This window comes from Nylanderia fulva, unplaced genomic scaffold (genome assembly GCF_048542155.1).
Source record: "Nylanderia fulva isolate GAGA-0341 unplaced genomic scaffold, ASM4854215v1 Scaffold381, whole genome shotgun sequence".
Classification (NCBI taxonomy): domain Eukaryota; kingdom Metazoa; phylum Arthropoda; class Insecta; order Hymenoptera; family Formicidae; genus Nylanderia; species Nylanderia fulva.
In genome coordinates, this window is record NW_028190457.1 from 61,394 (window position 1) to 74,120 (window position 12,727).

At 45.4% G+C, this 12,727-nt stretch overlaps 2 protein-coding genes across 2 annotated transcripts; one reads left to right on the plus strand and one right to left on the minus strand.

Moving 5' to 3' along the window:
• Positions 1-1,686: 1,686 nt before the first annotated feature.
• Positions 1,687-6,945, minus strand: LOC146722031 (uncharacterized). The gene has a single exon (XM_085485657.1). The coding sequence runs from the start codon at positions 6,943-6,945 to the stop codon at positions 1,687-1,689; it is 5,259 nt and encodes a 1,752-aa protein (XP_085341783.1).
• A 3,223-nt stretch (positions 6,946-10,168) lies between these two features.
• On the plus strand, positions 10,169-10,729 carry LOC114935671 (uncharacterized). Its single transcript, XM_029308569.1, has one exon. It carries the CDS (start codon positions 10,169-10,171, stop codon positions 10,727-10,729), a length of 561 nt encoding a protein of 186 aa, XP_029164402.1.
• The last annotated feature ends 1,998 nt before the right edge of the window (positions 10,730-12,727 follow it).

Genomic DNA, 12,727 nt, shown 5'->3' on the forward strand with positions numbered 1-12,727 from the left:
GGTGAACTAAGAGCACCCACGAACTACACGAAGTCACGTTCACAAACTTGCGGGTGCCGGCGAGAACATCCGGCTCGAAGGACCAGAAATATGTTCGCGAACGCGCTGCGTGAGGAATCGCGCGACACGACAAAGGATGAGTCACTTGTAGTATAACGAAACTTTTAATATACGAATCTTTACTAAAAATATAATGTACAATATTTAACAATTACACGCACAAAATTAACACAAAGTTTAATTAGTTTCAGCGGAGAAATCAAATCAAAAGAAAGAGCGGCGGTTGTCGATATAAATGTTCTGCGGTTTTTTAAAGGCGGTTTTGACTTACGCGTACACGGCGGAAAGCGATTAGGCACCTACGCCGGGGTGAGCTCCTCTTTTATAATTTTTGGAGCGGAGCCCACCTTCGCGTGAAGCGCCAATAATTTGCGTGATTTTTAAAGTAGCGCATGCTCAATAGCATGTAATTATTCGGCGGAACGGTTGCGACACCGTTACTTGTTTGTATATTTGAGCGTTTTTTATGTGACAGCTGTAAATTTACGACTTCTTTTTATTCTATTATACAAAACAAACGTGACTTTATTATTACTGATCGATGATTCCAGAATTTACCAAATAACTATTTTCGAGATCGAATTTTGTATAAATTGAAAATCCTAATAACGTTTTACTGCCGAAGTAATTAACAGACGATCAGATTTATTTTGCATCTCAAACAAATTATTAATTTATATATTTTATATATTTAATATTAATTTGTAACTAAATTAATAATTGATAACAGAGAAAGATATAACAGAGACTTCGAACAATATTTAGCTAAATACATATATGTGATTTTTTCTCTCTCTTTCTCTCTTTCTGTCAACGGATGACTGCGTTATCCCAACGAAACTAAATTTTTTCGTTAGGATTAAAAACCTGTGCACAAGGCACTAAATTTTACTTGGACACGGCCAAGATTTAAAAATGGAATAATCTCTACAAGAGATTTAATTCCATACATCCTCTGTTCCCTTTAAGGAAATAAATGCGAGAAAAATATAGATCTGAAAGTCGCTGAATCGGGAATCGAACCCGAGACCTTTCGCTTGCCGGGCGACTGCTCTTCCAACTGAGCTATTCAGATCCCTTCGATTCTATACTTTTCTCTGCTATATATATAACAATTGTATAAGATTTAACGTTGTAGGATGCCGGGTTAACGTGATCAAATAATTGTACGCGTTTTGAAACGGTTTAATTTAGTTTATTCACTTTCTACAAGTTCGTCGCGTACCTAGACTTATGTTTCTCGGCGCTCGCTCTCTCGAGGACTGACTCGAGGGCTGCGCGAATTTCGGAGCTCGCGTAGGGCGGCAGCCGATCGGGGTCCTCGATTGGACCATCGGAAAATCAGGCGATGTACACACGCCAATTAGCGGCGAGTGTACACGTTGGTTTCACGTGTTTCCTTGGCGTAAACACTAAGGAATTTAACAAAAAACATTCTAGAAAATTCGATCGTCCTCGAGGATTCGATCCGAAGAACGAATCTTCAACATACCGCCCGCCTCGTATGCGAACGAATGCGAAATAAATTTAAACGAAGCGGGAACGAATCGTCGAGGAAGATGATTACAAAACATACAGGTGAAGACGACTCGCGCTGAGAAAGTCGTCTCGAAGATTACATAACTCTTACAAGTTAGCGGCTTTATCCGTTGCGGACGCGTTAGAGTTATCACGTATTGGCAGTCGGCATAATTGCGCAATAGGTCGTTTCAATGTGGACCGTGCGGTGCGTATGGTCACAACTCGAACGAGTCCATCAGATCCAGGATGGATCTGCTGTACTCGGGCAAGCTCCCATTTGCTCGGAGGGAGCACGGGACTTTTAACTAATACTAACTCGCCTATTGCGAAGTTAGGAGACTGCTTGCACCACTTGTTTCGCTGTTGAAGCGAATGTAAATAATCCTGTGACCAGGCACGCCACACGGTTTCCTGCATGGCACGGACTAGTTGCCATCGCGAGAGCCTACGCGGGTCGATCGCGAGTACCGATTCCTCCGGAACGGCTACGAGGGGCCGTCCAATCAGAAAGTGACCCGGGGTGAGCGCCGACAAGTCACCCGGGTCGTCACTAAGCGGAGCGATTGGTCGCGAGTTAAGGCACGCTTCTATTTTACATAGAAGCGTCGCGAGTTCAGCCCTCGAAAGTGTGTGGGAACCAACAGCGCGCCTCAGATGCGTTTTAAGGCTCTTGACTCCGGCCTCCCAAAGGCCGCCGAAATGTGGAGCGGCGGAGGGAATGAAATGCCAGTTCACTCCGTCGCCTGCGAGCGCGTTTCGCAATTCAGCATCCTTCGATAAGGATTGAAAGTGTCGATGGAGTTCGTGGTTGGCTCCATGAAAATTTGTGCCGTTGTCGCTATACATGTGACGCGGCAGACCTCTTCGGCTAGCGAACCTCTGATAGGCTGCAAGAAAGCCGGGCGTGGAGTAATCTTCCACTAATTCGAGGTGAATCGCCCTTGTAGCAAGACAAACAAACAGAGCAATATATACCTTTCTGGCCTTTTGCCCTCTGCCGACGAATGAAATTACGTGGAGTGGGCCGGCGTAATCAACCCCACAATGAGTAAAAGGCGCCAAAGGGGTGACACGAGCGGCTGGAAGGTCGCCCATGAACTGAGAAGACAATTTAGCCGCTTGACGAGTGCAGACTACACATTTTCGAATGTGCGCCTTTACTGAGCTGCGGCCTCCAATGATCCAGTATCGCTGACGCAGCACACGGAGTACTAGCTGTGTTCCCCCGTGGAGCGTGGATTTATGAGCGCGATCAATTAAGAGATCGGATAAGTGATGTTTCGGAATTATTATAGGATGTTGCTCGTCATAGCTGAGCGCGGAATTCGTCAACCGCCCGCCAAGACGGAGTAAAGAGTCCTCTCCTAGAAAAGGACTCAATCTGCTCAACGAGCTCGAATGCGGTATGGTGCCGTTATTCTTTAGTGAGCGCGTTTCCCGTTCGAAGAATCTCTGTTGCAGATAGCGCAACCAGAAGAGTTCCGCCCTCCTAAACTCATCGGCGTTCAGAAAGGGGGATTGTTGGGAGCGAGACGCGCTCTTTTCTTTTACACGATGAATAAAGCGATTCATATAGGCAGTCACGCGGACAAGCTTGGTCCAAGTGGAGAACCTATATGGGAGTTCCCAACCCTCGGCCTCTTGAACATGGAGCGTCACAGGCCGTCTTCTTTCCACCGACACCTGCTGATCGTTGACAGAGTCGAGCGGAGCTGAGACATTCAGAATCGGCCACGCAGTTGATGGTTTCTGAAGCCATCGTGGACCGTTCCACCATAGCGGGTGAGTCACGAGCTCGGAGGCGGTCAAGCCGCGCGAGGCACAGTCCGCCGGATTATCGCGAGACGGAACGTGATTCCAACAAACGGAATCCAGACCGGTATGCACCTTGGATACGCGGTTAGCCACGTAGGTGCTCCATTTTGATGGATGTTGACGGAGCCACGCGAGAGCGATGGTCGAATCCGTCCATCCGTATATTGGAATCGGAGGTAATTTCAACGATGTCAAGGTCCACTTGATTAGCCGGCTGAGGAGGACGATAGCGTTCAGTTCCAAGCGCGGGATGCTTACGGTTTTGATCGGCGCGACCTTTGTTTTAGCAGCGAGCAGAGTGATTTGAAACTTCGTTGGCGAAGGAAGCACTCGAATATAAACGACCGCCGCGTAAGCGCGGTTTGAAGCGTCGGCAAACCCGTGGATTTCGAACGCGAGGTTATTGGAATGTCGACCGGTCCAACGCGGTATTCGGACGCGGTTCAATGATTCTAAATCGTTGGTGTAGCTCTCCCAACGATCGCGCAACTCCTCTGGAAGAGGGGAGTCCCAATCACATTTGAGAAGCCATAATTCTTGTAGCAAGATTTTCGCGGTTACAACAACCGGAGCAGCCCATCTTAGTGGGTCGTATAATTTTGCCGTGAACGAAAGAACGGAACGTTTCGTGTGCGTAACCGATCTCAACGGAGTTATCACGAATTTGAACTCGTCCTCTTTAGCAAGCCATGAAAGCCCGAGAACCTTGAGATTATCTTCTTTTACGAGTAAATGATCGGTGACTTCCGGCTGATGAGCCGAAAGTCCTTGAAGAAGAGAGGAGGCATTAGAAGCCCACTTTCGTAGTTGAAAACCTCCCTTTCGCAGGATCTCAACTAGTTGGACACGAGCTTCTATCAATGAAGTCGTATCGTCCGCTCCAAAGAGTGCATCGTCCACGTAGAGGGACTCGCTGAGAATTGGAACGGCCGCGGGATAGTTGTCGCCTTCATCTAGAGAAAGCTGTTTCAGTACCCTCATTGCAAGGTACGGAGCGGGGGCGAGCCCGTACGTTACAGTGAGAAGGCGATAGTGTTCAATCGGCCCATCGGCCGACGATCGCCATAAGATTCTTTGAAAATCCGCGTCAGACGGATGCACGAGAATTTGGCGGAACATTTGAGCAATGTCCGCCGTGTAAACAAATTGCCATTGACGCCAGCGCAATAATATAGCGGAGAGGTCTTGCTGCAGTCTCTGACCGATCTGTAAGTGATCGTTAAGCAAAGTCTTATTGCTCGTTTTGCACGAAGCGTTGAAGACAACGCGCAATTTCGTAGTGCAACTCGAGTCGCGCAAAACGGGATGATGAGGAATATATACCGGCTCGAACTCGGAGCGTTCAGACAATTCCACCTTCCTCATGTGACCGAGCGAATTATACTCTCGTAAAAACTCGTTGTACTGCGCGTGAAGTTCAGGACGAAGCCGTAGCTTTCCTTCCATTTTATTATAAAGCGAGGTTGCAATGTGCAAAGAATCACCGATTTTTATCGGGAAATCATGCCTGAAGGGCAATCGAACCGCATAGCGTCCCTGAGGGGTACGATAGTGGTTGGCGATGAAATGAGCCTCGCACCTCTCCTCCTCCTCCGTGAGGGGGACAGGCCGCGAGATCTCCTCATCTTCCCAGAACTTCTGGAGAAGAGAGTGCGTGCTTTGTTCCAACACGCAGTTTAATACAGATGCTTGAGCAGTAGTAGTCGGCCTACTATTTGTGGGGCCGGAAAGGATCCAACCGAGAGCGGTCAATTGCGCTGTCGGAGTTCCAATAGGACCTTGACGGACATCGCGCTTCAGAAGCGAGCCGTAAAGGTCAGCACCGATCAACAAATGAATTTGATGTTGACTGGAAGGATCAGGGTCAGCAAAAGATAGACCCTGTAAATGAGGCCACGCATCGAAGGGCTGAATCCGCGAGGCAGCGTATGAAGTAATGCGTTGAAAAATGTAAGCCGTCAGAGGAAAGCTCGGATCGGCTTGAGCACACGGGGTTAACTGTAGTTTTACGCGCGATTTCGCAGTACCCGTGTATTTTTCGCCGAAGCATTTAATTTGTAAATCGGCTCGTTGCCGTTTAGTGCGCAACGCCTGTGAGAGCGATTCTGATATAAAACTAAAAGTGGATCCTTGATCCAACAACGCGCGAACCTTTAAGCAGCGACCCTCCCCGGTGTGGAGGTCGACCCATGCGGTCGCCAAAAGGACATTTGGATGTTCCTGAAGCGAGGGGGGTACTATCTGGACGGCCGCAATCGTATTGACCGTTTGATTAGTAGTCGCATTAGATGCGGCTTGTGACGCAGATTCGGAGATAGTAGCCTCGGAACTGGCTAAGTTATCGGAGGCATTTTGATTTGCCGCTGAATGCAGCAATGTGTGATGCGAGCGACGACATTGTCTGCACCGATATTTGCTCGGGCATTTAGACGGGAAATGTCCGGACTTTAAGCAGTTAAAGCAGAGTTTATGCTGGCGCGCGAGAGCAAAGCGCTGTGAAGCTGATTTCTTCGCGTAGTCTTCGCATTTCGAAACGTGATGCTCACCGGAGCAACAAATACATTTAAAGGCAGTCACGTTGTTTACTGTCAAACGTGGTTTATCATTTTTCGAAAAACCGGAGTCCTTGCTTGAATCGGCAAAGTCCGACAATCCGCGTATACGGAGAGTTAAAAACTCATTAAGCTCCTGATAAGAAGAAGGCTCATTTCGTTTGATTCGCCTTAAATTCCATTCGGTACGTGTTCTCGCGCTAAACTTTTGCGTTATTGTATAAACAAGAATGTCGTCCCATTGTTCTACGGGACGATCGAGATTTTTTAACGCGGCTAACGATGCAGACACTGTGTCGCGCAATTTTCGCAAATCGCTGACAATCTCGCTTTTCATTACCGGAAGGCTAATAAACGCGTGTAAATGAGCATAGATTAACGCTTGCTTATCGTCGTATTCATTGGTTAACAATTGCCAGGCAGATTCGTAATTTGCATCGGAAATTTTTAAATTATTGATCAGCAAGGAAGCGTCTCCCGTTACGCTTGTTTTTAAGTAATGAAATTTTTGTGAATTTGAAAGAGCGTCGTTACTTACTACAAGAGATTCGAAAATGTTTCGGAAATTTTCCCAATCGGTTAATTTCCCAGAAAACTTTGGCAGCGCGATGCGTGGCAATTGGAAGCAATGATTATTTGTTTCGCGAACGGAGGAATCGGAACTAGGATCGGTAAACGGAATTGTATTAGGAGATAATCGACTTATCGTATCTTGCAGCAGATCGGCCGTGTCGATGTAGACATCCTCAGCTCTCAGGAACTCTTCCAGAGTGAAATACGGCAAGGTCGTTTGCTGCTCCGTGGTCGTCTTTTGAAGCAGTTTGACATGAAGACCGCGGCAGGCGGCCCAGTGCTCCTCCAACTTGGCAAGCCTACTTCGCGTCTTGGCGAGTGTCACGTTGGATTTGGCCAGCTTCTTGAAGTTGACGAGATCTCGTTTGATCTCGTCAATACAAGCTCCCTGCTCGATGAGCAGGTCACTCACGACAGTCGACATGATTATCGATGCCGGATTGTTGAATCGTTTATCGATTATTCGCTACTGAAGCGAAATCTTCAAGCGCGCGCGCGGACTTGAAGCGCCCGCTGATTGACGCGCGCGAGAGAGAGAGAGAGAGAGAGTCCGAGCGCGAGCTAGCGCACCGTCTCGTTAAGCCGTTATCGGCTGTCTTTCTCACACGAAGCGATTGCGTGGCGCGTGATAGCGGCGTCGAAATTGCAAATCGCGAGGTTTTTTAAATCTTAGAAACGTCGAAAATCAACAAGATAATCGAGAGAGGCACAGAGAGATGCACGACGGCGGACGCGTGATAGCGGCGTCGAAATAGCGAGTCGCGCACCTTTTTTTAAATGATTAGAAACGTCGAAAATCACCAAGATGATCGAGAGAGTCCCAGAGAGATGCACGACGCGTACGCGTGATAGCGGCGTCGAAATAGCAAGTCGCGCACCTTTTAAAATGTTTAGAAACGTCGAAAATCACCAAGATGATCGAGAGAGTCACAGAGAGATGCACGACGCGTACGCGTGATAGCGGCGTTCGCGGTCGTTTACACTGCGGTCTGCGAGAGTCAAAAGTCAGTGAGAAAAATGCACTGGTTAAGATTCACCGGTGCGGTGCGCGTGATAGCGGCGCACGTTCACTGAGAGTCACTGTTAATCAGTACGAGTCACGATTAATCATTGAGAGTCACTGCGAATACCGTAACGCAAAGCGCGTGCTTGCGGCGCTTGCGGATAACTCGCGAATGTTCACCGCACTCAATTAAAAATCACTGGCGCGTGATAGCGGCGCCAGAGTTGGGAGTCACTGATCGCGAGTAGCGGAGTACACGTGCAGTCACTAATCTCGAACGGCGTTTAACTGCCGTCCGAATGCAGATTGCAAAGCGCGTGATAGCGGCGCTTGCACTGCAAGTGAAACTTCAACGTCGAAATTCTGTCTACTCAAATGCAGAATTCGATGTACACCGGGTACGTGAGGGCGCGTGACCGGCACGTGGCCGGAGCGCCGCGGCTTAGGCGATCGGTTTTTAATATCCGGCTCGAAGGACCATTTTTATATGTATAAGATTTAACGTTGTAGGATGCCGGGTTAACGTGATCAAATAATTGTACGCGTTTTGAAACGGTTTAATTTAGTTTATTCACTTTCTACAAGTTCGTCGCGTACCTAGACTTATGTTTCTCGGCGCTCGCTCTCTCGAGGACTGACTCGAGGGCTGCGCGAATTTCGGAGCTCGCGTAGGGCGGCAGCCGATCGGGGTCCTCGATTGGACCATCGGAAAATCAGGCGATGTACACACGCCAATTAGCGGCGAGTGTACACGTTGGTTTCACGTGTTTCCTTGGCGTAAACACTAAGGAATTTAACAAAAAACATTCTAGAAAATTCGATCGTCCTCGAGGATTCGATCCGAAGAACGAATCTTCAACAACAATGTTGATAAACAAACGCCTTTAAGCCAGCGTGTACAAATTAAGAATTTAACAAGGCTCTGTAATATAAATATAAATATAAATTGAGAGTGTCAAACAGGCAATAAGAGCCAAATCGCGGATGACAGTGCGTTGTGTTGACAGTATTTTGAATTGTAGTTGCTCAGTGTTTCATGTCGACACGCTAGGATATTAAGAAAAAAAACAAATTAAGAGAGGAAAAAATAATATTAATCAATATATCTCTCTTGCATTCCATTACACGCACGAATGAGCAGGGATACATGACGAAAAATAATGTTCGTCGCATTAATTGAATACACCAGCAATCTCGGAATACTCGGCCGCATTTTTGATCATATTATTCCCCAACGGAATATGGACCGTCCGTTCTTTACATCACTCGATTGAACCAATATTTTTTCAGCGCATCGGTTATTTCATTACTTCCGCTCAAACAATATTTCAAGAAATAAAATATCCAAAAATAAATATCATGTTAGACAAGAGCCTGTAACATAAAGTTACATGAACGACGTAATGAATTTATTTTATATCTTAACAAAATGTAATACGTTTTTATGCAAAAAGGCTGTTTTCACTGCTTTTATATAATTATTTTAATTGCATAAAAATAAAGTGAGAATAAAGAAATTTCAAGAAGAAAGGAAACAATGACGAAGAAATGCTTCCGGCATCGTTATTAAAATGTGATATACTCCCTACAATTATATATAGCTAATTACAATTACGAATCATTTGATCACTTTCTAGTTACATATGTTAAAGGTACATCTTTCCCTTCGAAGTTTTTGGGATCAAAATTGCGGCGCGATATTACATGAATTCATACAAAGCGAAGGAGATGCTCGCGAAACTTGGTTAATTAGAAAATTTATGCGGCGCTTGCGGCATCATTATCCGTATAAGAGATCATCATAACGAGAGAGAGAGATCACTCGAGAAGTTTGAAATTTTGACGGTTCATTTGCTCTTTCCGTCAGTCGCTCCTCTCTCGAGGCAACGAACGTTGTAATAATACCAAATATTTTTGGACGAGGTATGTCGAGGATTTCCTAAATAGTTATGACCGGCTGGTGGCTGAGTTACCGCATTAGGATATTTTAAGCGGAAGGAATCGGGATCCGTTCGACCAGGAATTTCGCCGCGTTCAGCGCTAATTTCGGGCAACTGCACCGCGAAATACTTTTGCCTGTCCCTCCTTCTCTGCGAGCTCGAAACAGTCCGGAATTCACACAACGGTGACACAACGTTACGTCTGGCCGTCTATAAAAAAGGATTGCAGTACATGGGCACGTGCATGCATCGAGTGCCAGCGAGCGAAAATTACACGCCACGTAAAATCACCGAGAGGCATTTTTGAGTTACCGAGTCAAAGATTTGAGCATGTGCACATGGACATTATTAATATGCCGATATCGGACGGAAACAAATATTGTTTGACCTGCATCGACCGATTCACGTGCTGGCCGGAGGCGTTTCCTATGGAGAACCAGGAGGCAGAGACAGTCGCGAGGACGTTCTACCACGGCTGGATAAGCAGATTCGGCGTGCCGTTGAGGATAACAACCGATCAGGGACGGCAATTCGAGGCGCACCTCTTCAAGGAGTTGAGCGGATTGCTTGGATCTAACCACCTGAGGACGACTGCCTATCACCCCCAAGCCAACGGCATGGTAGAACGATGGCACCGCCAATTGAAAGCGTCAATCAAGTGCCATTAGAAGGACCGGTGGACGGATGTGCTGCCGACGGTTCTGATGGGCATAAGAGCGGCGTGGAAGGACGATCTGAAGGCGACGGCGGCCGAGCTGGTATATGGAGAGACGCTCAGACTGCCAGGACAATTTTTGAATAAGCAGCTCGGCGAGGAGAGAGACGCCAGCAATTTCGTGGAGGAGTTGCGACGTCATTTCGAGGAGGTCCGGCCGATCGAGATCACGCAGCACGGAGAACGACGCCCGTTCGTATTCAAGCAGCTGGGAACCACGGAGAGCGTGTTTGTTCGGCACGACGGGCCGAAAACACAGTTGCAGATGCCATACGATGGGCCCTACACGGTGGTTCGACGCGGCGAAAAAACCTTTGTCGTGCGCATGCACGGCAAAGAGCAAACAATATCCATCGACCGTTTAAAACCAGCATATTTAATTTCAGAAAAACAGGCTAACGAAACGTCGCCGACGGCAAGGACTCCTGGAGACAAAGAAATGAGACTGGACCCGGAGCAGTCGAATAAGGTGCAGCCAGCAAAGGAAGGACGAGAGACACGAACGAAGAGCGGTCGAAGGGTCCGATTTCCGGACCGATATACGATGTAACGCGGCGTGTCGGACAAAATTTTTTAATTTATATTGTTATTTATTTATTTATTTTTTTTTTATTATCTCTCCACGCGAGATTATACATTGACGCGGTGACTAATGACGACTCGAATCGACGAATAGGCGGTGATTAAATAATTGTGCATCAACACGCGGTAAAAATTAAAAAACCACTAGAAGGGGGGCACTGTGGCGATAAATGCCACAAGAATATTAAAATATATAAAAAATAAAAAATGTACACAAAATAAAAATATATGACAAGCGACGAGTGTTAAGGATATCGCGACCGGTGACACAAAATAATAAATAAATAAATAAGCGTCTAGCATGACGAAGGTAGATTATGATTTCCGAATAGAATAAAAAGCGAAAGTCTTCAAAATAATAGATAGACTAATCACCTAAAAATAAAAATAAGGTCGTGGAAAAATCGAGAGAAGCAAGACAATACGCGGCCTCGAAGGGCAGATAGATTTTGACTCGCGCTCGCGATACACGGTTTTCCTCGGTGGAGAGTTAAAGTCTGTATTTGATAATCCGAATAAACGCAGTAAAAGACAATATAATTATAACACCTATATTAACTATTCCGTCTCAACGATCCTCTCTCGATTCGCGATATTGACAGAACAATAATTAACGAACTAAATTACACGCACGCCCAAACCTTGTATGCCACCAGCACAGCCCTCGCTCCGTAAGCAGTAGTGAAGATGATCGAAATATTATCGATAATAATAAGATCTGGTTTAATCTTTAGATTCTCATTGAAGTATAGATTCATATGTTCCATATTGATTTGAAACTGATGCCACGTGTTGACGTCAAAACAAATTCCTTCGGCGTAATTGCCCGTTAATTTAACAATCGGCGTGAAGCCGCCATCGTTCTTCGACTGCAATCCAACATGTATCTTCTTGTGTGAGAAGAATTAAGTCCGTACGTCGTCGATAACAATAAATAACGTTGTTCGTGGCTTCTGGCGTTATCGATGTCGATGCCGTCGTTGTTAGCTATCTTGCGAATATTGCGATTGCGATTGAATTTCGCAAAGCCGGGTACTTCCTTACGCGTAACCATTGTTTTCACTTGTAAAACTTCACTAATAGTCAGGACAACCCGGTAAAATGGCAAAACTGCGAGGAATTCTTTCTTCGTACCTTGAACTTGTATTTCTGCACACTCAAACTCGAATAAATGCGGAAGAATGGCTTGTCGACTCGCTTATATTGCCGTTCTCCCTCTCTTCCGCAAAAATTAAAAAAATAAAAGTGGGGAAGACGTATTTTACGTGAAAAATCATGATTTTTCATGTTCAGTCCTGTACGCGTTAAATAAAAAATTTCTAGAAATATTTAGAAATTTCTAGAAACGAGGTCATGTAACGCGAGAAGAGGACAAAAGAAAAATCTGTGTATGTAAGTGAATAAACGAAAAATCAATTTTTCATGTCAAATTAAATTCTTATGTTTAAACAAACATGTATTAAACAAAAAGAAAACGCTCGGGAGATTTGATTTGAAAATATTTTTTATCTTTTTAAAATATAGCAAGGGATTTACGAGTTCGAGAACGCTTGAATAGGATAAAAATTGGAGTATCAATAAACTTTGTCAAAAAAACAGGTCTGAGATTTAATATTATACATGCACCGAAATATGACGGAATAAAAAATCAATCCTTTTGATTTTTTGTAGTTTATTGTATCTCGTAAAATAAAAAATAAATTATGTTTTACGATTTTCCAAACTGCACTGAGAAAATAGTTGTAAAACTTAATAACACCATCTGAAATATTTGCCAGAAAGGAAATTGACGCTCACCAATTGTTCAGGAATAAGCATAATTTTAAAGTATATGTCGTCCAATTCGCTGTTTATGTTATTGTTTGACATTTCAGTTATTATTCGCGCCAATGCGGGACAACACGTCAAACGCACATGTTATTCACGTGTTACTCGCCTGTCTTTCCTTTGCGCGACGCGAATCGCC

Coding starts and splice junctions, on each gene's coding strand:
- LOC146722031 (XM_085485657.1), bottom strand. CDS start 6,945: ATGTCGACTGTCGTGAGTGACCTGCTCATCGAGCAGGGAGCTTGTATT.
- LOC114935671 (XM_029308569.1), top strand. CDS start 10,169: ATGGGCATAAGAGCGGCGTGGAAGGACGATCTGAAGGCGACGGCGGCC.